Genomic DNA, 25,241 nt, shown 5'->3' on the forward strand with positions numbered 1-25,241 from the left:
AGAATCCCTTTATACTATGGGGTCTATGACACCCCCCTGTATTTTGTTTTGCGACAAAGACCCTATTGTATTATGACGGTAAGACAAAGACCCTTTTTCGTTAGCCTTCCATTAAAGTCCACGGTTATAATATTTTTTAATTCTCATATTACCTTTGTAATAAACAATTAGAAAAAAAAATACTGTTCATCTTCCCCAACCTCACGAATCTGTAATCCCCTCCACACCCTTGGATAAAAGAGAAAATAAATGAAATCTATTTTTTTGTTGATTGTTGGTTTCATTTCAGGGTGATGATCTATCTCCGTTTCAAATTCAGGATATGGATGTTGAAAACAATTGGAGCTTCGCTACTCAAGATATGACGATCTAGGTACCTCAAGTGCCACAAGCCTCAACCATTCCTTACTACTTACCCAACGAAATCAGCTTTGAAAATGGATTTAAGGAGCTAAAGGAGGCAAGCAATCAAAAGACTATTGCGGTGGTTTTACAGTCCCGCAAATTAGCCCGCCGTCCTATAAGAGATCTACACCTTTTCGGTAAAAAAATCTATCAAATAAGACAAATTAATATATCTCTGTGCCATTTTGATGATCTCCTTAGGCCTGTCACTCCACTTTCTTGTTTCTTTTTCCCTCCCCCTTACGAAACTAGGTTAGATCCTTTGTTTCATTGTGTTCGGTGTGCTCTATACCATGTGAGTTTGTTTCATTTCCTCTCTTTTCTTTGGATTTGGAATGAAACTCTATAAATATCAACACAAAACAACTTTTCATCCCTTTATTAATTTCCTTCTGTTTTGTTCGTATGGATCATGAATAAACACTTCTCCCGGAGAGAATAAAAAATGATGGGACTTCGTTCCGTACTCGATTTGGTGAGCAATATTGATACAGGATATGCAAGTGCATTTCTTCAGCTGTAGTTCTAGGAATAGAATGCAATAAAGTGGAACTCTTTTGGATCTCTGGGATGGATTTAGCGAGAGAGAGAGAGAGAGAGAGAGAGATTGATGAATCTACCATTGTTAAGTGGTGGAGAAAATAGGACCCTAACATTAGGTTGGTGGCTACCATTATTGCAGGACTCGTGGATGGCAAAGGAAGGATTAGTAGCGACGATGGGGTCTTCAGGTTGGGATGTGATGCCGATTCCGGCTTTGACTCCGCAAGTGCTGTAGGAGGAGAGTCTCTAGCTCCGTCAACTCCCAAAAAAGTCCTTTTGTCCTTTCATTTCAGAGAATTGGGAGAGAGAAATAATGAGAGTGGACGGTGAGGGAGGGGAAAAAAAAAGAAAAAAAAGGGAAAACAATAGGTTAAATAGGTTTTAAGAGAAAAATGGCAAAAAAAAAAGAAAATAGAAAAAAATTAGTGGGTTATTTTGGTAATTTATTGCATTTCATCATTTGATTTAACGTTCAAGGGGGTCTTTGTCTCATGGTCATAATATAAGGGGTCTTTGTCACAAAACAAAGTATAGGGGGTGTCTTTGTCACAGGCCCTATAGTACAAGGAGGTCTTTGTAATTTAAGCTAAAAAAAACAAGTTAAATATAACGCTCATTGTTAAGTTATGTTATTTCTCAACATTAATAATTATAAACATGGCATAATTACATAATCACAAATTGTAATCATTAGGGTTTGGGATCTAAGGTCAACTAAGGCCAATTATTTAGGTTGGTTCAGGTTAAAAATCTCTAAACCTTAGAATCGGCTTGGGTCGGGATCACTTCCATGAATTTGGAATGAGACCCTACTCAATAATAGATTGGATAGTAAGTTTAAGGCTAATTAAGGTAGAATCTGATTATTGAAGTTCCTTCAAAAACTGATTGTGCATTAAAGTTATGTAGATTACCAGTATTTAGTGTAATTAGAAAATCTATTATAACAACAATACTTAGTAATTAAATACTGAGTATTAATAAAAATCTAAGAAAATAATCATCACCATTACTAATTAAAAATAATATTAATCTTTAATTAAATAATTAAGTAAATATTACATTTTGATTAATCTTTAAATTTTTACAGTAAAAAGTTTAATTATAATAATTATTATGATAATATAATCATTAATTAAATACTTAACAATAACAATAATAATTAATTAACTAAATATTACAATTCAAATAATCTTTAAAAAATAAAAAAATAAAAAAAAAATTAGAAAATTTTTGTTTGAATAAAATAAGAATTATCAAAAAATACTAACCCCGTACTTAGTACGGGGTCATCCTCTACTTTGTTATTATTATTCATGGGAGATGTACGCGGTGCACGGTGGAATGTGATTGTGAATAGCAGATCCCAATTCCACAAAAGTTTGATTGGTTCAACAATGGGGCCCAAGAAATTCAAATTTATCTCGTCCACTGTCATGGTACCCACATCCCCCCTTCCGATGGATAAGATTTGATTGGGAATTAAACAATGCATTGAATTTAGATCTTGCGAAGAAGAGGCGCGGGTTCGAATTTGAAGAAAGACATGACTTTCCGGTATCGTAGATTTTTCTTTTTCTAGTACATACACGATACACCACATCGCGAAAGTTTGTTGTATTTAAAAAGGGATCAAATGCAAAAGTGAATAAACCGTATAGCGTACTGCACCTCCCTTGGCGCCACAAAATTTCCCGGGAAAAATTTCTTAGTTTTTGGGCGCGAGTGATGAAACCTGGGAAGCCGAATTCGAATGACCATGCATCCATTTCCCGCCAAATTTCCAGTTATTTCTTCGTTCAGATTTGCCATCTCCCATATGATGCAGAAGGAACTTCCAAGCCGATTATTCCTTAGAATTCGTATAGCGCTGCTAAGGAAATGGATCTCTCGGACATTGCTAGAAAGCTAGGGCTTGCAGAGGCCAAATCCGTAATTCGAAAAGCCGAAGAGCTTCGGCGTCTCAGTGACATTCAATTTGATTCGTCTATAATCGGAGTTGTAAGCATCTACCCTTTTCCCTTCCTTCGTCTTCGATGAATTGATTCTTGCTTAACTTGGTAATGCTCATGTATTACATTCATAATTGCAGGGAGAAATCTGTAAAGCAATAATATGCTTGGAGATCGCTGCCACAAGGTGGTCTCTCTATTCCATATTTTATATGTGATTTCACGTTTTTTAAAAGGAAACTGTTTGGTCTTCTTATTTTAGGTCTTGACTGGATTGGTTCGGTTCAGATTTCAGGTTTTGTTTGACCGGCAAACTGCGATAAGATTGAGTGGGATGTCAGAGAAGGCTTATACTAGGTCGCTTAATGCGATGCAGAATGGTCTCGGTGTCAAGTGAGTTTAATGTTTATATCCATGTCATGGTGCTTTCAATTATTTACATTGCATTCATGAAGTTAAAATTTACAATAAATGAATGGAATTGAAACTGTAGGACGAAGCTGGATATTAGAGAACTAGCGATCCAATTTGGTTGCGTCAGGCTTATTCCTTTTGTGCAGAAGGGTTTGTCTCTGTAAGTTTCTTCCATCCTCTACGTTCTCAGGAGGTTTCATTATCTTGTTGAATGTGTGTTTTGCCTCGTTATTACCAAGATCCACTAACTGATGCCCTGGATGACTCAGACAATCTTAAGCAGTCCTAGGTGTTCTGCCTAATTCTTATCTTTTATTATGTGAATATATGTGAGTTTTCATCAAAATTGTCTTCCCATTCAACATTCTGTTGAGGGATCCTTGAAAGTTTTTTTGGCATTGACGGATGAAATATGCCCTTGAATTGGTTTCCATTTTAGAATTTGGTGGAAGGCATTCTTGTAGTCATCATCTTTATTGTTCCTTCTATTGGCTGTCTCTCATCTCTCTCCACTACAAAGATTGTGCCGTTTTATGATAGATACTTCTCCATCATACAGTTAGGTATTGTTGAGCAGATATGCAATGCGATAGTATAAATTACATTTTACAATGACCTGCTTTGCATTGTATCATCCTGTTGGTCATAATGAATATTAATGTTTTGTAATGTTAATGTATAGCTACAAGGATCGGTTTCTCAGTGCATTGCCAGCTTCTCGTCGATCTAGTGCTGACTTCACGCGGCCTGTATTTACAGCTGTTGCCTTTTATTTGTGTGCTATAAGGCATAAGGTATCTATCTCAATTATGTACAACAGGCAATTGACAGACATACAATTTGTGTTTGCATATTTTCTCTTAACCAAATCCCCTAGAATAATTTGTTATTTAGTTTCTTACATCAGACCTTTGCATGCTTTATTCCTAAACAGCTTAAAATAGATAAGCTGAAGTTGATTGAGCTTTGTGGCACATCAGAATCTGAATTTGCTAGTGTAAGACTTATTCTGTATTTATTTTTTGATTTAATGATTGACCATTTTGTTGGATGCAATTATTCTTTTTCTCTTAATGTTTTGGAACCAAAATTGCAGGTCTCTACTTCTATGAAGGATCTATGCTTTGATGTTTTTGGGATCTCAAAGGTAAAGAAAGACCCCAGGACTGTTAAAGGAAATCGAGGTAAACACCTGATATTTTAGCAGTTAATTTTCCTGATTATCCATCCACTCTATATCGTCTGTTTGTCTTTTACTTTGTAGTTCCATTTCTCTACAATGGCCTGGCACCCTGAATTAGCAAGGAAATATTATCACTTTGACATGCTTTTGATACTACAATTATTTTGATGTTATGTAATTCCATTTGAAAGGAAAATAACAAACTATTTAAATAGCTAGTCCATCTATAATAGCCACAAGCTCTCCATATGGTCTTAACTAATTCTTTTGGTGCTTTTGCCCACCAACAGAACTGTTAGATGTGTTACCTGGCAAGAGGAGGCGTGAGGATGATAGTGATGGATCCGAGAACTCCTCTATTGATGATGAAGATGGGCTGGAAGTAAGAATCTTTAATTGCTTGTTCATCCGCTTAATGCATGCAATGCAACTAGAATGAATTTCATGTTTCTTTGCTATCTCACATCAAATCTACCTCAGTAAGTTTCCATTTGTTACTGCTTTTACTTGGGTTTTATATAGATGATGTACATTATTGAAGTAGTTTCTTATGTATGCTTCTTATCCATTATACCCATCTCAAGAGGGTAGTGGTAAGTTTGTGTGTGAACTCTATTCGTTGAAACATCTGAGTTTATTTTGTACATGGGAATTGTTGAGTTTCGTTCCATGAAGTATATTGCTAGGATTTTTTCTGAGTAAATATTTTTTCAATGGTCTTCAATGTCTATTTAATTGATATGTTAGAAATACATATATCCATGTCATTTTTCTTTTTGGTATTCAATCCTAATGACATGGAACATATTTTCAGCTTCCAACTTACAAGAGGCATAAACAAATGGAGAAGCGTGCCTATGAGGACTGGAAGTCCTCTGTCCTTGTATCCAACAAGAGTAATAAGGGAGAAGGTGCGTGTGGGAGTGTGTTTTTTGTAGTTTTCCTTTCAGCTGCATCAATTCTCGTCTGATGAATAAGCCATCTTTATTGTTCTGTTTTCTGCCAGCCCCTACCAAAAAGAAACAAACTCGACTCAACTTTGCTAAGAAAGTCCCTGGGAGAATCTCAGTAGAAGCTTCATAAGATTGCTCCCCTTAATTATCACCAAGATTTTTTTTGGATTTGTTTTGATGTTGAAGACAATCCAATCAACCTTTCCATCATAGAAGGGAAGTGGCTCAAATATTATGCCCTGAAAAATATCTGTTCATTTTATGTTAACAAACCTAGTCTAAATGCCTAAAAGTGGATTTTGCTGCCTCAAGGTTCTCAATTATAATATGCATAGAAAATCAAGAAATAGGCTTTTAATTCTACTTTTTTTTCTTAAATTGATTTATAACATTGTAGATTCAATATTTTTGGTAAAAGATTGTAGATTCTATTTGTGTATACGATTTCTTTCTTTGTCCTCATGTTACACAATTTTAAGGGGTGTGTGGGCACTGGGTTACTATTGCACGTTACCGATGCTGTACCGCCCAAGGGAGTTAGGGAGGACGTGTTGCGTGGTTTGCGCGGCTCATGGATGAAATTCGACGCACTTAACGGCCTACAACTTGTGGCCTACCCGGCCCGTGAGCAGGTCTATCTACCAGCCAAATAATTTCTTTCGTTTGGTGCAAGATTCAAAACAACAGCGTCTGTTTTTGGTATGTAATTGGGCTATAAACCCTTAAACCTCTCAACCCTGTTGAAAGGAAATGGGATCTGTTGATACCATATACCCGGTGTGAGGAACAGACCGCAGCAGGTTTTGATTTAACGTCTCCATGCAGGATCAAAATGTTGATCAAATGGGATCAGTGGTCATGGAAATATATGGTACACCAATATGGATCGGGTTGGGCGTTTCGAAAGTTCGGGACGAAATAATCATAGAAGGTCATCAAGGTATCCCTCTATTTATCGATATGCATTAATACCCAATTATTTAGCTTCTTGCTCCACTGTAAGCCTATAACCAGCTAAAATCTTTACCAGCAAGTGACATAGCTGTCATCCCACTACAACAGCTTAAATTCTCATATGTACTACATCCCGTTGGGGATTTCTTATGTTAGCTGTGTGCTAAGATGTGAGTTGTGACATAGCTTCCTCAAGGACCCTATCCCTGTCTGCTGAAATGTGGACACAGCTTCCCCAAGCAATCCAACATGAGAAGCCTTGTCTTTACAAAAAAAGCAAAAAAAAAAAGTATTGATGCGAACAATTCGATACTCAAGCATGATTCACGGTATTAATATGTATTGCCATGATGCGAACAATTCGATATGTAACGGTTTTTAAGATTGCTGAATGAAAAACCATGAATTAAAGGATAAGGAGATTTTCAAATTTTTTGAACAAGTTGACATGTGAAAAGAGTTAAATCAAGGAGTATTGATGCTTTAACATGCTTGCCACATGAAAAATTAGTATCAAGTGGGTTGATATATTGAACTTCAATAACACTAAAGCTGCATTTGGCATTCCTTATTTTAAGGGCCTATCTCTTTATTGCAAAAAATAAAGCTATGTTCATATCATCATATGGCATTTTAATTGCAAAGAGGAGAAAGTCCTTAAAATAAAGAATGCCAAATGCAGCCTAAATTCAGTTCTTGGAGGATAATAAATACTAAAACACCATGGCATTTTTTTCTAGAAAACAAAACACCATACAACCCCTTTAAATGTAGGGGTATAGCTTGGGCTGTCCCAATTCAAAATTGGACCAATTCAGCCTGCAATTTTACATGAATTGGGTTTGGAATTTTAGTTCTCGGGCTAGTTTTAGGTCCAAAATTTTGGGTAATTTTATTTTTTGGATTGGATTTGGGCCTAACTGTTTAATAGTTGGAATTCATTCTGATCATACATATATTTACATAAACTAGTAAGCATTTACATGCTTTGCATGTGACAATTCTAGATGATGATAATGATAGTAATAATATATTCAAAATTTTCTTTAAATTTTACGTATTTTGCTTTTTATTATTAATCAAATGCAGATTGCAAAATCTAAATTTGATTGCATAAACACCTCATCCAAATATGTGATAATCGAGTTGTGAAATTTCAAATATCATTGACATGCCTATGATTTACCTGTTTGGCTAGACTCTTCTTTTTGTAGTGTTTTCTCTTTTTGGTGTATCCTTTTTTCTTTTGTTCATTTATAAAAAAAAAATTGTAAGATTTAAATAGAAGAAATTGAATGAGGTGAAAAGTAATAGTTCAATTTACAATTAAATAGAGACTCAATTCAAAATGAGTATTTTAATCAAAAGAAAGCTCTACAATTTTATTCATATTTGTAATAGTAGTGTCAATAAAGAATTATAGGTGTGTTCAATTTTTTCTATATTTTTGTTGTATTTTTGTGTGTAATAATAATAATAATAATAATATATCACACTTTTTATTTAATATGATAAATATATGATGCTATACATGTGCCTGGATGTTTTTTTTTGCAAAATTTATGTGTTTATGTATTTATTATTATTATTTTATTAATTTTTATTATTTATTTGTGACATTAAAGGTTAACACAATTAACCCAAAAGTTGAACTATTTATTATTAATTTTTATATCTTATTTTTTGTCAGTTCTAAATTATGCATTTCATTATCATTATCAATAAAAATAATTATTGTTTATTACTTATTTTTTTTTTTAATTTGATTAGTAAAAATATTATAAGTGTGTTTAATTTTTCATATTTATTTTTATTTAAAAAAATTATTACCTAATTATGATTTTGTAGGTTGATCAATTTGATTCAGATTGTTGAATTGCTTAGCCACCATTTGGATATGAAATGGTTTTGTTATTGAGTCAATTTTAAAATATATGGGTTTATATTATTAAAAATATTGACATAGATCTAATTAGTAGCATTAGTTTTATACCTTGACTATAAGGCTTAATGAGAGGAGATTAAATGAGATGGAAAGTAATAATTGAAGTTTCATTTTCAACCTTTACAATTAGAGATAGATTAAATACAAAAATATAGGCATTTTAGTAGCCATAAAAGCTAGGGGTGAGCATTTGGTTTATTTGGTTAAAAACCGAATTGAATAAACTGAAATAAAAAATAAAAACTAAACTAAAACCGAATTATAAGAGAATCGGAATATCTGAAACTGAAATTTTCGATTCAATTTTTGATTAAAATCGAATTTCATTAACATACATAAAATATTGTATATTATAACGTATAATATATATTATATTATGAAACTGAATTTCATTATAATATACTATATATATTATATTAATATATAAATATATAACATATTTTTTAATTATGAAAATCAAAACTGAACCAAAATTTCTAAAATAAAAAACAAACCGCAAAAACTGAAACCAGAATTTTCATTTCGGTTTTTTGATTTTAACCGAATGATGCTTACCCCTAATTAAAGATATAATAAAATGACTTTTATACATTTTCTCAAACAAAAAAAGATAAGATAATTTTAATCCAAAAAAAAATCACATTGCATCCACAATTTTATATATATTATAGATATACAAATATATCAAATTTTAGAATGAATTTATCGGCCAATTCAAACCCCACCAAGACCCATAGCCAACCTGAGTGCATCACATTTCAGTTGGAGCTGGACTCGAATTAGTATGATCGGACTTGATCCGGGCTCCAACATTAAGATGGTTGGGCCTGGGTTAACGATAAACCCGACCCAAACCACCCGACTTGCACCCCGACCTAATGGCGTGCGAGGGACGGAGAGTGCCGGTCAAAAGTCAAAATTGGACGTCTTCAGCATTGGAGAGGGTAGAGAGAGATACATGTTTTTGTCTCCACTCTACGGTCTACGCGACTACGCCAGTCCGCCACCAACTCCACTGACCAACTAACCACGGTTCCTTGAAGCGAAACTAACTACGGTTCCAGATTTGTCCACGTTTTGGGTTTTATTATACGATTACGCCTTTCTTAGTTGCTTTGTCTCCTTTCCTAGAAATAAGAAACAGAAATCCAACACCGAAAACGATCTCGCTTTTTTCCCTCCTCCTTTCTCTTCTGTCAGATTCGGTTCTAGAACGACCCGCTCCGAAATTTCTTTCTGTCAAAACCTCTCGAGTTCGTCTTGGCTTCCACTCTCTCCCTTCCGTCGGTCCCTCTTCCCATCATTGACAGTTGACTCCGCCTATTGCACGGCTTTGTTTTCTTATCCTAATAAAACTATAAAAGTCGTGAGAGATTAGGGTTTAAGGTCATCTCCTGATCCATCTTGGTTAGGGGGTCTCTTTTTCTTAATCCAATCATGCTTCTGCGTTCTGTTAATTGAGACCTTCCCTTCATTAGATTTCGAGCTTCTTAATTTGTTCATACCTAAAACTGGGTCCTAATCCTTTTAGTGAATACCGTTTTGAATTTTGTTCCTTATTGTCAATTCTAATTGGAGCTTCTGCTAAGTTTGTTGATTTGAGAGAATCTATTTGTAGGAGCTATCGGGTGGGCTTGTAGCGTTGCCGCGGTTTTTTCAGGATCAAACCTCCAATTTACTGCATTTGTAGTGGTATATTTTCTTATTATCCATGGAGTTCTCTGTTTCGGATGAATTATTGGGAACTTTTGTGCCGATTATAGTTTATTGGCTTTATTCCGGTATCTATATCTTGTTGGGATTCTTTGACAATTATCGGCTGCACTCGAGGAAAGATGAGGACACTAAGAACCTGGTTTCTAGAAGGACTGTTGTCAAGGGTGTTCTTCTTCAACAGACCGTTCAAGCTATTGTTGCGATTCTTCTCTTCACTGTAAGTAGCAAAGGAAAAAATTATTATGGGTTTACCATTTCTCCCAAATTTTCATTTGGCTTGTCTCATAATTTGAACTAGGGACTCTATGGGTATAATCGTCATTGCCATTTGATCTAAGACGTCGTAAGGGAGTTAACTAACTTTTTTTCAGAACAAAATACAAAATTTCTAGTCAGTTTCTATGGTAAAAGGGGAAAAAAGTCACAATAGGGTTTTGGATTACTTTTTTCAATCATTCGATGTAATATTCTACTTAATTATATTTCTTGCAAAGGAAACTAGTCTAAGCTAAACATAATTTTGCATCTATTTTTTTTATGATAGAGATGGTAATTCTAGATTACAGACAAATAATTCGCATATGATCAGTATCATCTATTTCTTAGCTATTACAGTGCTGATGGTAGTTCGAATTTTTTACCTTCCTTTCAAGAGATTGAAAGTTTAAGACTACTTGTTTTCTTTATAAGATGGACTTTTTGGAAGTGCTCATCTACATCTTTCAGTGGAATTATAGAGGACATGAAAGGATGTATCTTTAAATTTACTAAGGGAAATTTATGGTTTGACCCACCTCATAAATTTTTATTGGTTTTCTAGTTTTATTTACCAAAACTCCCACCTATGATACAGTATTCCCCCCATGTATTTTGCTAGATTTCCTCACCTGTCACAACTGTACAAACCAATAAAAATTTACAAGGTGGGGGAATCAATAATATAACCCCAATTTACTATTGCCTTCAGTTAAATTTTAGTGGGTTCTTATTGGAACCATGATGTCAATCATGGGACTTACTTGGCAAGAGCTAATTCATTGCTTGTTTGACTTGGAGCATAAAACTTTTTTTTGGTAGAAACAAATCTCTTGAAAGTTTCTTGAATGTTGAGATAAAATCTCTCTCTCTCTCTCTCTCTCTCTCTCTCTCTCTTTGATCCAAAAAATCATGAAATCTTAGCAAGAAGGAATCCACATCAGGTCAAAGTGAGAGAAGGAATTTGTGTTCAAAGAGAGTATTTTCATATTTTATTGATGGAGGTCTCCTATTTTTACTTCAATAATTTGGCATAGGTTTGAATTTTTAAGACAAATTCCTATAATAATGCTTGATCTGAAGCATTTTATCTGTATCAGTGTAGCCTATGAAAGATCTTTTCAAAGATATATTGAGTGAAACCATAATTTGAAGGGAGCCTTCTATTTTTCCCTAGGACATTCATAGCACATGTACTTGCTTTTGTTTGCATTGGATGCTCAACTATTATCTTGTGAAAGAATTGAGAGGTGGATATTCTTTTTTGGAAATGGTGTTTCTATACTTTCCCTATTCAAAAGGACTTGGATTCTACATTTTCCCACCACATGTTTTCTATTATGCCATTGGCCTCCATTTGATAAACCTTGCTACCAATAAACAAATTATTTCAAGGTGGAGTGATATTTGTACTAGGATTTTGTTTGGATGTGGACGTTGTGGAGGGTGAGATCCAAAAGCTGTCACCGGAAATGGACCTGCACTCTGTTGATACTGTACCTAATTGGATGCCATTATGCTTGCAACTCCAAATCAATAACTTGCCAAAAAACAAAAAACAAAAAAACTCAGTAACTCACATAATCAAATGCTTGTGTTATCCTATAGTTGGAGTTCATGGCCCTTCCTTTGGTCGTAGTGACTTAATTGGTCTCCATTTCATTTAGTTTCTCAAACTGTGAATCCTCCTCAGTTCTTTGCCGAAGAATGAGAGAATTTGTAAAACAAGTGGAATTCAACTGGAAGATTTGGGAGGAAGGTGGAAATCCATTCCTGGTGAAGCTGTATAACATTGTTCCATTGTGTAAACTGGTGTAAATCCATTCCTGGTGAAGCTGTATAACATTGTTCCATTGTGTAAACTGGTGTAAATCCATTCCCCTTTTATGGAAGTTAACTATCCTTCCAAGCTATTTTACTGGTCATTGAATGCCCGGAACATCCTTATGACACTTTTGTATTTTTCTGGACCTAAGGTAATGTTTAGACTCAAATATGGAACCTTTTTCACATTAAATTGATCATGGAGTCCCAGAACCACAAAATCTTTAAAATTGAAGTTCTAGCAACCCATCTGTAACATGGAAAATGAACAAACTAGAAACGAAACACAATTCAGCAAGGTGTCCTTAGAAAGTAATTAATTAAATTGCAAGTAAGCCCATGTGTGTGTGGAGAAACTCTCCTTTCTATCTTCCCCCTTCACATTTTTTTATTGAATGGAACACTAGAGTTCAGTAATTGACTACATAAGCACTTGCCAATCAATAAGTTGGAAATGTTTTTTATGTAAACATCCCAACCTTTCTCTCTCTCTCTAATTACATAGGAATGCTCTTTTTTGATGAACGAATGGTATTTTATTAAATAGAGATAAAAATAGTACTAGCATGAAGCACCCTAAGAGGAGGCACAAGGTGTTACCTCCCCTTAAGGGTGGTTCCAAACCCAACTCTTTTCAGATTGCAGTTACAAATTAGCCAAAAATAGAGAATCCCTTGAAGCCCCTTGTTTAGCTAAAGAATCTACCAAAGCATTTGCTGATCTACTAACCCACTGAAAGCTAACTGACATGGTTCTCGTAAGCCATTTGACTTTTTTGATGATGTCCCTATATCCCCAAACAACAGTTTCTCGGTCCGACATCCATCCCACTACCACCTTAGAGTCTCCTTCAACTATCAAATTAGTCACTCCAAGTTGGTTGGAAATCTGTAGTCCTTGTACCACAACCTATATCTCGGCCTTTGTAGAGTCTCTATAACCCACTGGACCTGAGAATAAGGACAGAATGTTGCCATCCTTATTCTTCAAGATCCCTCCTATACCCGAGGGTCCTGGATTGCCTTGACTACTCCCATCAAAGTTCAACTTTACAACTCCTTCTGAAGGGGGTAACCAGCTTGCTTGTGTTCTGTTTTTCTTGGATGATGTGGAGGCCGTTGCTGCCCAACTCCTTCGAAGGTCATCATTAGAGTAACCCACGAAGAGATCAGTAGTTTTTAGCCAAAGGATTGCCCTTGTCAGTATACAATCATTTATTTCAGCAATGCTTCTCTCCTCTTTGAAAATTCTGGTATTTCTTTCCTCCCAAATGGTCCGTAAGAGGGCTGCCCTAATACATTTCCACATTACTTTCCCTCTCTTTGTTGGCCAACAAAAAAAAGATGGATTAAAAAGCAGATTTACTTCAGGAGGTAGGTTCCACCTGTTCCCAAACAGCATAAAAATCCAATTCCAAGTATTTACTATAAAAGAGCAAGAAATCAGTAGGTGATACCAGTCCTCATTTTGCACTTTACATAAAATTTACCAATTGGGGGACAAGCATGAATAATGTCTCTTTTTTTTTGTCCACAATATTAATTTTACCATAATACACTTTCCAACAAAAACCAGCAATTTTAGGTGGAATTGGTCTTGACCAGACTTCTTTAACTGGGAATAACAAAGGGGAAGGAGTAGAGCAAAGGGACTTAAAGAAGGAAGAACAAGAGAAGGAGTCACTCGAGGTCAAAGACTAAATTCTTCTATCTGGTTTAGGAGGGTCCAAACAAATAGAATCAAGTAAAAGTAAGAGCTTAGAGGAAGAAACCGATTCCTCATCCCTCAACCCTCTACGGAACCCAAAATCCCAATTAAGAGACAATGGGAGAATGGGGGGAGAAAGAAACCTTGAAACAGGCTCCTTTTTATAGAGGAAAATAGAAAAGGGAGGGATAGAGGTCTTTTAATGGTTGGTTGCCCACCCAAACATCTTCCCAAAAATGCACAGAATTACCATTGCAGACACAATACCTTACATAGGAATGCTTGGAATGACTATTCATCATCTTAGCAAAGCCTTATTCCAGCTATTTGCTTTTGTCTACAGGAATCCTGTTTTCCCATTACATACCTTCTAGGTTTGATATGTTAAAGTGCATGTGTTTATATATTCCCTTAAAGCATCAATGGAAATTCTTTTTGGCCTTCCCTTTGACCTTTTTACGGCTTTCGGCCTGAATCCTTCCAATCCTATTCAGTGGCTCCGTTTGTGGTGTTCACTACATGCTGGTAGGTTGTTGCAATTGGCTTTTTATCACCTTTTGGAGCTACACCTGGGTTACCTCTGATGCAATTATTATTCATCCATTTGACATTTTCATCTTGGTTACACTTATTCTATTTATATACTTTGCCTGCTCTGTATGGCATTGCTGATCTCATAGCCATTTTTTTTACATATTGAAGATAAATGCAGTGATGCCACCAACTCTACTAATTCTTCTAACTTAATTGATTAGATAAAGGAGGGAAATTAACAGGTGCTTCATCTTTCACTTCTGGTGATTCCCATCCCACGTGTCAAAAGTTGCCTACTCCACAGTCTTGACTTATCTGTTACTCTTTTCTTCTCCCTCTCCTGTACCCCACCCTAACTTTTTTTTTTCTAAACCATATTGTTATTATTATTTACCTGTTGTTTTTGATTAATAACAGATCAGGATTTTTTATTTATTTTTGGAACAGGCAAAGTATAATATTAATTAAAAGCAAAAAACATGTACAACAAGGAGTTGTACACAGGGATTTACACAGAATTGCCCAAACAGATCTATACCCCCAAACCCTGATTTACAAAAATATTCCTAACTGCAAAAAAAGGAACTAAAATTTCTGTCCTTAAACACACTATTTACTGCTAACCAAGAGAACATTTTCCCAAAATTTTCTGAAAAACTGCATCTGTGGAGCTGTGCTGATTCTTGAAAATCTTTGCATTTCTCTCCTGCCAAATGCACCAAAAAGCTGCAGCAGGAGTCAGGGTCCATGTCAACTTTCCTTCTTTTGTGAGGCCCTTGACACTCCAACTCTTCACAAAATCTGCTACCAATTCAGGGCGGCAAATTTTCACCTCAAACAAGTTCTTGACCTTGATCCAAATCTCAAAAGAAAAAGAGCAGTGGAACAACAAATGGTTGACTGACTCAGCATGATTCTGACAGAGCACACAAGCAGTTGAGTCCAACAGCATACCCTTCTTCTCCAAATTATCCCTAGTTAGAATCCTGTTCAAGTAGGCTGTCCAAAAAAAAAGCCACCTTTGTGGGCACACTCTTACACCACACAATGTTAACTGGGATTGACTCCTCTGATCTAGAACAGTAATTGTAAAGAGATCTAACAGAGAAAACCCCTGAATTCTCCCACTTCCAAATTCTTCTGTCCTCCCTGCATCCACTTGAGAACTATACAGTCTGTGCAGCAGATCCACCAGAGATTTCACTTCCCAATCATTCAAATTTTGCCTAAAGAGAGGCATCCAAACAATGCTTCCGTTCTGCACATGCAAATACTTTGAAACAAGAGCATCTTTATCTGAAGCCATTTTAAACAGGGTGGGATAAATATCCATCAGAGGTCTGTTATCACACCATTTATCTTTCCAGAAAAATACTTGCAGTCCATTCCCAACCCTGAAGAGTATTCTGTTTGAGCAAAGACCCTGAACTTTCTCAATCCTTTTCCAAACAGAGCATCCGTAGGATTGGCTTGACTCCCCTGTAACCCAACCAGAATTCCCAAGCCCATACTTAGCTGCTATCACCCTCCTCCATAGACCACCTTGATTCTCACCAAACCTCCAAAACCATTTTCCCAGTAAAGGAGAATTGAGGTCCTCCACTCTTGTCACACCCAAACCCCCTTGAAGTTTGGATTTGCAAATCTTTGACCAGCTGACCAGCATGTATTTTTTCTTCTTATCCCTCCAGCCTCTCCACAGATCAAGAATTGTAATAAATATTATGTTATTATTTACCTCTTAATTATCAAACGGTTTATAGGTTGAATATAATTCTCAATCTTTAAATGCTTATTTTAGAAAGGAAGTTCGTATCTAGAGTGAGACTAATTGAATGATGATTTTAGGAGTCATGACTCAGATCAAGATACACCTCCCAAGCATGGCTGAGCAATCAGAGATTCTTCATGGCAGTTATGAGAACTGGAATGGGTTTCTCTTTCTCTCTTTATGTTAGATGAACACCCCCAAAAAGGACATACTTAAATGAACTTAATGAGATAAATTACATATAAAAAGGTTAGGAGAAATCAGGTCTTCAACCGTGGTTAATGCTCCAATTGTTGTGGCAATTGAAACACTTCTATTGTGATTGAATGGGAGCACCGTAGGAGGAAAAAAAATTCTATTTGTAAATGGGAAGATCAGATGAAGAAATCAGAGTATATATGGGTAGAGAGGGTTTTCAGTGGATTGGTTATGAAATACTACTGGCTGTATGTTCACTAGCAAGAGATTTCTGCAAGATTCTCAGGCTGAGTGAACAAGTCACATCTGCTGCCTTTTATTTGAAGAACTAAGGTTCATATCCCCCTTTCTTTTTTATTGGCTTAATAAGTATCATTTGCTTACAAAAGTTGTTTGTTTTTAAGACTTCTATAGTTTATCTTCAGTACAAGATCAATGCATTGGATTGAGGTTCTATGTGCTAAGTAATTGCAAAGCACGACTGAAAGGAGTGACATAGGATTTGTAGTATCTTTCTTTTTCAACAAAGTCTGATGGGAGAATACAAGGATTGAGATGTTACATTGACACATACTGTGTATATAGTATGTCGAAAATAAATGTAAACAAGGAAAAAATTAGAAATGAAAATGCTAAAGCAAGAACAATTCAAACAGGTTATACATTATCACGTGCACTTAATAAACTAAGTTTTTGTAGGTTGTGTTCAACAAACTACATTAGGGTCTACTTTAGAAGGTTAAAATTTGTTTGCTATCTGCTTCTCTCTCAATATGTATGCAGATGCCTCTGACATGCTTGGTTCTCTAAGTTATTATTGAACAAATATTTCTTCTGTTGGATATACTCTTGATGTGGCTTCGTTCTGCAAATAGAATTAACATTCTGTTGACTGAAAGAAGAGGCAGACAGCTATGTTGCATCTTGCCAAAGTAATATGTGCCCATGCATTGAGACCCCATTTGTTGCTTGAGTCATGTAGCTCAAAGTAATATGTGCCCATGAAAAGTATCTAAAGTAGATTGTCCAATATTGTCCAACTTCATAAATTGATATCAGGATCCTACCTGATACCTGCAAGGTCACAACTTAGGAATTTCTATACTACTTAAAATGGTGTGAAATTCACATGGAATGGTAGCTAAAGTTGGTTTACCAATATTTGTTTAACTTCATTTACTGAAGAGTATTATAGCAATTCTGAACTTGTGGCCTTGTTGGTATCAGGTGAGATCATGATATCCAATTTATTAAGTTGGACCCCATGTTTTCAAGACCGTAATGCTAAGCATATCAATTTTTTCTTATAAAAAAAACATAACAAATTTTCCTCCTACTTGGCTCTTACTGATGCTGCTTAAACCGGAAGGTTAAGGTCATTACCCAATGTTGGTCCCAGCTATTTGGTGCTTTGGGAGGTCATTTATCCCCAGGATGGAATATCTGCAAATTCCATAGATGAAATACCATGACATTGCATGCAGTAGCTGGGATCTATCATATGATCAGTAGCCAGTAAGGGATACGTTAAAAGGCAAATCCAGATTTCTGGTCTTCTAGACAGTGGCGTAACCTTCTATTTAGGTGGTTTGATAAATGACTATATAGATGTGATGGTTGTTTCTTCCAGTGCGAGTCTCATGCACTGGGCTAGGTATGATCTTTGCATGGGTTCTGCTGCTTGTCCATTATTATGTTATTAAACATTTATCGGTGATACTTGAGTCAAATTTGTAATTACAAATGCACCACCAGACTGCCTACATGAGCAATTACTTGTTATTACTGATTTGAACATGGCAGCTGGGCCTCGATTATAAAGTAAGTCTTGTTTACTGGTGTAGGTAACAGGAAATGATAATGAGACAGCCAAGGATCTGAAACTGAACTTCATTGTCCTAGCAAGGCAATTCTTGATTGCAATGCTGGTTTTAGATACATGGCAATATTTTATGCACAGATACATGCACCACCACAAGTTCTTGTACCGGCATATTCATTCTCAACATCATCGGCTTGTTGTACCATATGCCTTTGGAGCTCTATACAACCACCCTTTAGAAGGGCTTCTTCTAGACACTATAGGTGGGGCCCTATCTTTCCTACTCTCTGGTATGTCTCCCCGAGCCTCCATCTTCTTCTTTTCCTTTGCCACCATGAAAACAGTTGATGACCACTGTGGGTTATGGCTTCCTGGGAATCTGTTCCACGTATTCTTTAGCAACAATACTGCATATCATGATGTCCACCATCAGCTATACGGCAGCAAGTACAACTTTTCACAGCCGTTCTTTGTTATGTGGGATAGAATTCTTGGAACCTACATGCCTTATTCACTTGAGAGGAGAGCAGGTGGGGGATTTGAAGCACGTCCAACGAATGAAAACAAGGCCGATTGATTTCCTAGCAAGTTGCATGTATAATGAAATGAATCTTTTCTAATAACAGTGTTTATATGCCACGATGCTTACATCATTTGTGTATATAGAGATATATACTTTATTGCGTATAGTTTTAATTTTCGAAAGTCAGTAGCGGAATGAAATGGAGTATTCTATTAGTCTGAATGTCCTTACATTTTTTGTTTTTAATGTGGGTTTGAGAGTGCTCTTTACAATGGCCTTCATTTCATGTTCTAATACCATTTGATCCCCCCACTACGAACGAGTCTACGAGGGGTGTCAACGGTATTCGATTTATATTCAGCATAATTCAATTCGATAAATATTCAAATTCGATCGATTATTTAATTTTTATATATAATATATAAAATATTTTATATAATTTATATATTTATATATTTTATATATTTATTAATCATCTAAAATAATTAATTAATCAAATTCGAATTGAATCGAATATTCAAATATTTAATTGGATTTGAATTTGGATATTAATTTTTAATATTCGTTGAATACTGATTTGGATTTGGATTCAGATATTATTTGATCCGTTTCGAATTCGATACGTTAATACCCCTATCTACGACCCAAAAAGTAACACTTTGCACCGTGGTGTTTTTATCTGCCATTGCATTTAAATAATTACCTACATCAGCGTTTTGGCATAAACGGGCAAAACACTGTTTTCATTTGTGCCCGCTTTTGTTAAAATGCCAATGCAACAGTAGATTCTATTCTAAAATTTTATGCGGCAATTGTGGAATCAGGGGAGGGGATGGTTAGAATTTCTGCCCTGTTATAAGTCTCAGTTTGGAAGGAATATGTACAAATGTAAAATGCCAGGTCTGGAAATACAATATGCAAAGCTTTGCAGTATACATATTTGCATTTGTATTCTTCCCATAAATTCCTATTCCATTTTTTTTTTCAAAAGTTTTATATTAGAGAAAAAAGACCTTATGCTAAGCTTCTTGTTTCTCTCTCTCGTCCGAAATCCCGGTCTCTTAATAAGACGAGAAAAAAGACTGACTCAAGAAATTGATTGGAAAGATTTCTCCGGTTATTTTTTAATTCATTTACTCAGCATATCAATCTGAATTTTGGTGTTGAAGAGCACTTTGGTTATATCGATGTTCCCTTAAAATGAAATCGTATATAGAAAAAACGGTGCTGTATATGTGTGTGGATTGGAAGTGAGAAAACGGTGTGAGCCTAAAGGGAAGGAATGCTTACAGGTTCATGTCCCACGTGTACATCTCAACGTGTATTAGGAATATTTCCTATGGGATAATGTTTTCAATACACGGCTGGGATGGGCTGTGGGGTATGCTCAAGATTCAAGTTTGGGTAAATTAGACGGACCCCCCATACTATGGGCTCTGCACTTTTTATTTTTTTGTGACAAAGATGACCCTGAACTTTGGTCATTAGACAAAGATTCCTCCGTTAGTATTTCGTCAGCCAACTTCGAAAAAAATTATTATCTGACTGTTTAAAATTTTTTAAATGATCAAACTACTCTTTTGTAGAGACAATCACTAGTGAGAATTGGGATTTGGGCAACCAGACAAAGGGAAGAGAAGGAGGTGAGTCATGCCAGTCACAGTGTTTCCACCATTTCCACCACCCCCTCCAGCTCAGTATCATACACACATGATGGTTGGTTCTGGCCACACACTTTCAGTTCCATCTCTGCCACCCATTTCAACTCCATTGTCATCCAACCTAGATGTGTAAATCGCACCGTACCGCCCATGGCCTAGCATGACCTGACTTGGCACAACAGGAGGCCCATGGATCTGTAGCTATATAGGGGGATTTTTTTACAAAAACACTCCCAACAGTTCTAAACAACTATATAGGGAGTATTTATGTATTTTGGTTTTGGGGAGAGAAAGAATGACACAAATGCCCCCAAATAGCTATATAACAGCTAGTTTGGAAGGGAATTTTGGGTAAAGTGATAAATAACTTTACAATGATCAAAATACCCCTCTAAACAACTAAAAAATAACTAGTTTTAGGGTATTTTGGGTAATTGAATTATTTTCAATTCTTATAAATAGCCATATTTTCCACAATTTTCAATTCTTATAATGATCAAAGTTAAGAACAATAGGAGAAAATGATGAAGTAAATATTTTTTATATACTCAATAGTTGTATAGCATTTTTTCAAATTATTGTAAAATTTGTTTTAATTTTATTTAATTTATTTGATATTTTTTAATAACATAAATTTTATTTTCAATTTGTAATTATATTGTATTTTTTATTTTTTATTAATTTATTCTATTTTCTGATTTTCATTTTTCATTCATCCAACCATTGTATGTTTTGTATCATTCAAATTTAAATGAAATAAAATTCATATTTTTCTTCCAATTTGTTATTCACTCACTTTGAGTCTTTGTCTTCTCGACTTCTTATTTGGTTATGTATTATTTTTTTCATCTATTTGTTAGATTTTTTTTTTCAAATAATTCACAAAGGAAAGTTAAATATTTTAATTTTACTTAAAAAAAATAGTCTGGCCTTGATTCGGCACACATCCAAGGCCCGGCCTATGGCACAGCATGGCACGGCCTGCAGCCTACCGGGATCCCCCCCAAATTATCCCTGAGAGGGCAGCACGACACAGCCCGCACTTTACCTGAGCCGGCACAACCCGTTTTACACCTCTAATCCAACCCTGAATTGATTCCGTCGGTCATGCATCCGTGTCCAGCCCTAGAGCCTCCGCTGCCCACCCCAGCATAATTCAACTCTGTATTGGCTCCCCCTGTATTTGACCAGCCCGCACCTTGATTGCACTCGTGTCCGTTGCCCATTTCCAGTCAAGCAGGAAACAAACTCCTGTATCTACTCTTTCATGGCGGAAAGCTCATTAGTTGTACACTTGTTATTTTCCAATCCTCTCGGAAGCATCGTCTCACATTTCTTGATTATCGAAATCTTCTTGTATCTTTTGCGGATGAAATGGCTACTTTCATGCACTATGTGCACGAGTACCATTTTAGCTTCTTCCTGGCGACTTAGGCCATTGGTTATCATCGCCGTGGCACAACCAACGCGTAAGATGCAATTGGTGACGAGCATCGAGCGGTCATAGCCAAAATACCGATTCATTCTGATATTCTTGGTTCCTATGATGAGCGCATACCTGATATGCTTGTTGTAGTTCAAGAGCATAGTGGCCATGTCAACAGACATAACACCTAAGCTACAACCCATGCCAGAGTTATATCGCTAGCAACGGGCCAAATTGGCTGCAGAAGAATGGGTTCCACTCTTTGATGAGATCCACCTGACATGACCCTTTGGTTTTGCAAAGTCAACTTAGAAAACCCCAAACTTGAGGAAATCCAATGCTAAACGATTTTTGTGATAATTAATTCCGGGATTAAAGATTCAATGGTAAATGAATTTCGTGGCAAGACCACCGCAAACAGGAGAAGCTTTCCATGATAATTTTGTAGCGATGAAAGGTAATTTTGGGTTAGTTGGAGCGAAAAATTTAGTAAGGTATTTTGGTAATTTAACACCTTCTATCTGATTTCACGGCTGATGGAGCGTTTGTCGCAATGTACAAGTTCAGGGGGGGTCTTTGTTGCAAAAAAAGTATAGGAAGGTCTTTATCATCGACCCCATAATACAGGGGGGGTCCATGTCAAGTTTCTAAACTAAAGTTTTAATTTTATTTTGAAAAGCATGCCAAAACCAAACTTTTTTTTTTTGGTGAACATTTTTGACTTTGACTATTTCAAGAGACATGGCATATTATGAGAGTCAGGATCACCTGCCAACAAAAAACATTCTCACCCTCTACCAATATGATCTCACATTGTACATCTCATATATGGCGGGACTCACTTTTATGATGGGTCTAATCTTATGGTGAAATATGCGATATTGAATCAAATTGGTAGAGGGTTGGAACTTATTTTATTGACAAAAGATCCTTAACTCATATTATGAATGGTGGGTTGAAATAACACTTTTCGAGTCTGTATTAAATTTCAATCTTTGCTTTACCCTTTTACTATATCAAATATGGATCTCTTGAGAGTAAAAATCGTATACACACACCCTAAGAAGGTGCACCTAGCTATATATTGGAATATATGTACATATAGGTTAATTTCAGTACTATGTTAAATTCACGAAAAGATACTGGGAATTTTATAGTTCTGCCATTGTAAAACATATTCCTTTGCCATTTGCCATAGAGTTAACATTTTACATACAAATATTGGTAATATGATATTAATGAAGGGTGATTTGGCTGATCTACCAGAAAGAGATGCGTGGTAAGTCCGAATCATTTGGTGACACCTCGGTATCACGTGGAGCAGGTCGGTTAAATTATAAACGACTTAAACCAATTTATTTGACTTACATCTCGACCTGGTAAAGATTGCAGATCGCCCCTTCAATAAGGTGGCACACATCACTTCAGGAGAGCCAGCCAAGGACCTCAGAGGCCGGCTTGACCCGATCTAGGTAGCCAAGGATTTGATTAGCTAGCGGACATCCGGGGTACTGAGCTATCAACCTACGTGATGAATCACCCTTATCTAGGGTGGTATACCTTTCGGTCCTGAGATAACTGGTGACATGTTATCCACTTGGTGTGAACTATCCCGGCTCCCACACTACTCGGAGAAACAGGATGAGGATCACTGCCCATATTGGGTGACACGTCTCGAAGGTAACGGACTGATAAGGCCCGGCGTGCCTGGATATCCCAGACACGAAACTTGGACCTCAACACCTATAAAAGGATTTCAACACTCTTTTCACAACATATACACGATTAAGTGCAAACAATCTATTTTCTAACTTTTTATTCTCCATTGCTCTCTTGCTCACTTTAGTTCAGCTAATTTAAACATTACAATGCTCACCCTAAGTCCAAACCCTCGGACACTCTGATTTTGTCTATCTTACAGATCAGTCTGTCGACCTTAGCACTCGTCGTCCAAGCTGTCTTCCAGAAAACGGACGATTTCGAGCAGCATCAGATATTAATCATTAATCACAAACTTATGAAATTAATCTAAGTAAAATTGTCGCATGCACTAATATATAAGAAAAAAAAGTTCCCTACTGGGTTCCCTATATGACCTGCCATATATATGCCAAGTAGTGGGATGATATGGCCAATCAAAGACATCCACCAAATAGGGGGGATCATCTGGATTGGCCACCTGTACATAAACCTTGTAATCTGGCATTCTATTAGCACTTTGTCAAGTAATGTTGGCCATTGAAAATTTTATTAGTGTGATGTTGAATTTGACTAAAAGATGAATTTATTAAGACAACATGACGAAGGTTTTGGGGCTCAAATTTTCTCCATTAACAAAACTTAATAAAGGAAAACATGGGGCCATTTGGAATTGCAAACAAAATTTTTCATTATTTAGTCTTCTTCACTAAATTGAAGACCTGATTATGTTTATATCACATACTCAGCTGATGCAGTAAAGAAATTCACTGTAAAATTAATCAACTGTACATGTTAGAAATTCACTCGATCTGTGTTTCCAGCTTTGGATAATAATCATGTGGGAGCTAGAATGGTCACAAAGAAAATGGTGTGACTTGTGAGCCCCACCCTTATCACTTATTTATCCAGAATGACTCATAAAAGATGTATCTCAGCTTTTTGATTTTTTTGGGAGGGGGGCATTTAACAAAATAAAGACGGTACCATTTACTTACTCAATAATTAGAACGGACATATTTAAGTAAATTGTGTGAGCCCTACATTGACCCAAAAAATTGTGACACTTAAAAAAAAAATGTGTCAGCTTTCCAATTGCTTGGATCTTTCTCGTTGAGAAGCAAGTGAAGAGAACATTTTGTCTCCGCCCATATATCCAATCCAGCTAACGTTGATTAGTTCATTGGCTGAAAGCTAACAAAACTAAGTAATGCTTGAATTTCATCCCAATGATAAATTGATAATCATCACTATATCTGGCCCAAAATTTGAGGCAATCCAAAGCTGTATTTGCTTTTCCAATGATCCCTATCTTTTATTTTATTCTGGTATGCATATGTTTTTTGGAATCCTTTCACAATTATTGGTTGCACTGGGAAAAATGAAGATGACAAGAACCTGGTTTCCATAGATGATTCTTCTTCAATAGATCATTCAGGCGGTTGTTGATATCCTTTTGCTTTTGTTTAATCCAACTAGATGGATTTGAATTGTAGACTTTGTTGTTATTATTGTGTAAAAAGGACAGCCCAGTGCATAGGATTAAAAGTTTTGAGCCTCCGATCAATGTGGGTCTGGGAAGGAACAGATGTAGAGGTTTTATTGATATTATTGCGTAATTAATATTTTCTTTTTTCCGGATAAAATGAGCAATTATGCTCAATTTTTTTTGTATTTATGACTCAGTTTTGAAAAAATAGAAATACAAATATATACAATACGAAATCATACAAAATATAAGGTTATGATCTCTCTCT

General features: G+C 35.9%; 2 protein-coding genes across 4 annotated transcripts; both read left to right on the plus strand.

Annotated features, from left to right (window-relative positions):
* The first annotated feature begins 2,562 nt into the window (after positions 1–2,562).
* On the plus strand, positions 2,563–5,889 carry ORC6 (origin recognition complex protein 6). Its single transcript, XM_088975790.1, has 10 exons — positions 2,563–2,949; positions 3,041–3,087; positions 3,189–3,293; positions 3,394–3,474; positions 3,997–4,108; positions 4,249–4,311; positions 4,411–4,498; positions 4,788–4,879; positions 5,312–5,408; positions 5,504–5,889. Exons 1-10 carry the CDS (start codon positions 2,830–2,832, stop codon positions 5,578–5,580), a joined length of 882 nt encoding a protein of 293 aa, XP_088831916.1. The 5' UTR covers positions 2,563–2,829; the 3' UTR covers positions 5,581–5,889.
* Positions 5,890–5,929: 40 nt separating this feature from the next.
* LOC148863128 (sphinganine C4-monooxygenase 1-like) lies at positions 5,930–18,914 on the plus strand. 3 transcript variants are annotated; one of them, XM_088975792.1, is made up of 4 exons: positions 5,930–6,149; positions 6,276–6,390; positions 9,968–10,282; positions 18,199–18,914. In XM_088975792.1, exons 3-4 carry the CDS (start codon positions 10,061–10,063, stop codon positions 18,751–18,753), a joined length of 777 nt encoding a protein of 258 aa, XP_088831918.1. In that variant the 5' UTR covers positions 5,930–6,149; positions 6,276–6,390; positions 9,968–10,060; the 3' UTR covers positions 18,754–18,914. The 3 variants fall into 3 exon arrangements, with proteins under 3 accessions (XP_088831918.1, XP_088831917.1, XP_088831919.1); XM_088975793.1 differs by lacking the exons at positions 5,930–6,149; positions 6,276–6,390 and adding an exon at positions 9,512–9,735; XM_088975791.1 differs by lacking the exons at positions 5,930–6,149; positions 6,276–6,390 and having other exon boundaries at positions 9,460–10,282.
* The last annotated feature ends 6,327 nt before the right edge of the window (positions 18,915–25,241 follow it).

The sequence above is a fragment of the Nelumbo lutea genome, chromosome 3 (genome assembly GCF_056320005.1).
Source record: "Nelumbo lutea isolate HS-2025 chromosome 3, American lotus-T2T, whole genome shotgun sequence".
In the NCBI taxonomy this organism is placed as follows: domain Eukaryota; kingdom Viridiplantae; phylum Streptophyta; class Magnoliopsida; order Proteales; family Nelumbonaceae; genus Nelumbo; species Nelumbo lutea.

Coding starts and splice junctions, on each gene's coding strand:
- LOC148863128 (XM_088975792.1), top strand. CDS start 10,061: ATGGAGTTCTCTGTTTCGGATGAATTATTGGGAACTTTTGTGCCGATT. Junction 10,283..18,198: donor TTGCGATTCTTCTCTTCACT/GTAAGTAGCAAA, acceptor TTACTGGTGTAG/GTAACAGGAAATGATAATGA.
- ORC6 (XM_088975790.1), top strand. CDS start 2,830: ATGGATCTCTCGGACATTGCTAGAAAGCTAGGGCTTGCAGAGGCCAAA. Junction 2,950..3,040: donor ATTCGTCTATAATCGGAGTT/GTAAGCATCTAC, acceptor TCATAATTGCAG/GGAGAAATCTGTAAAGCAAT. Junction 4,312..4,410: donor CAGAATCTGAATTTGCTAGT/GTAAGACTTATT, acceptor CCAAAATTGCAG/GTCTCTACTTCTATGAAGGA.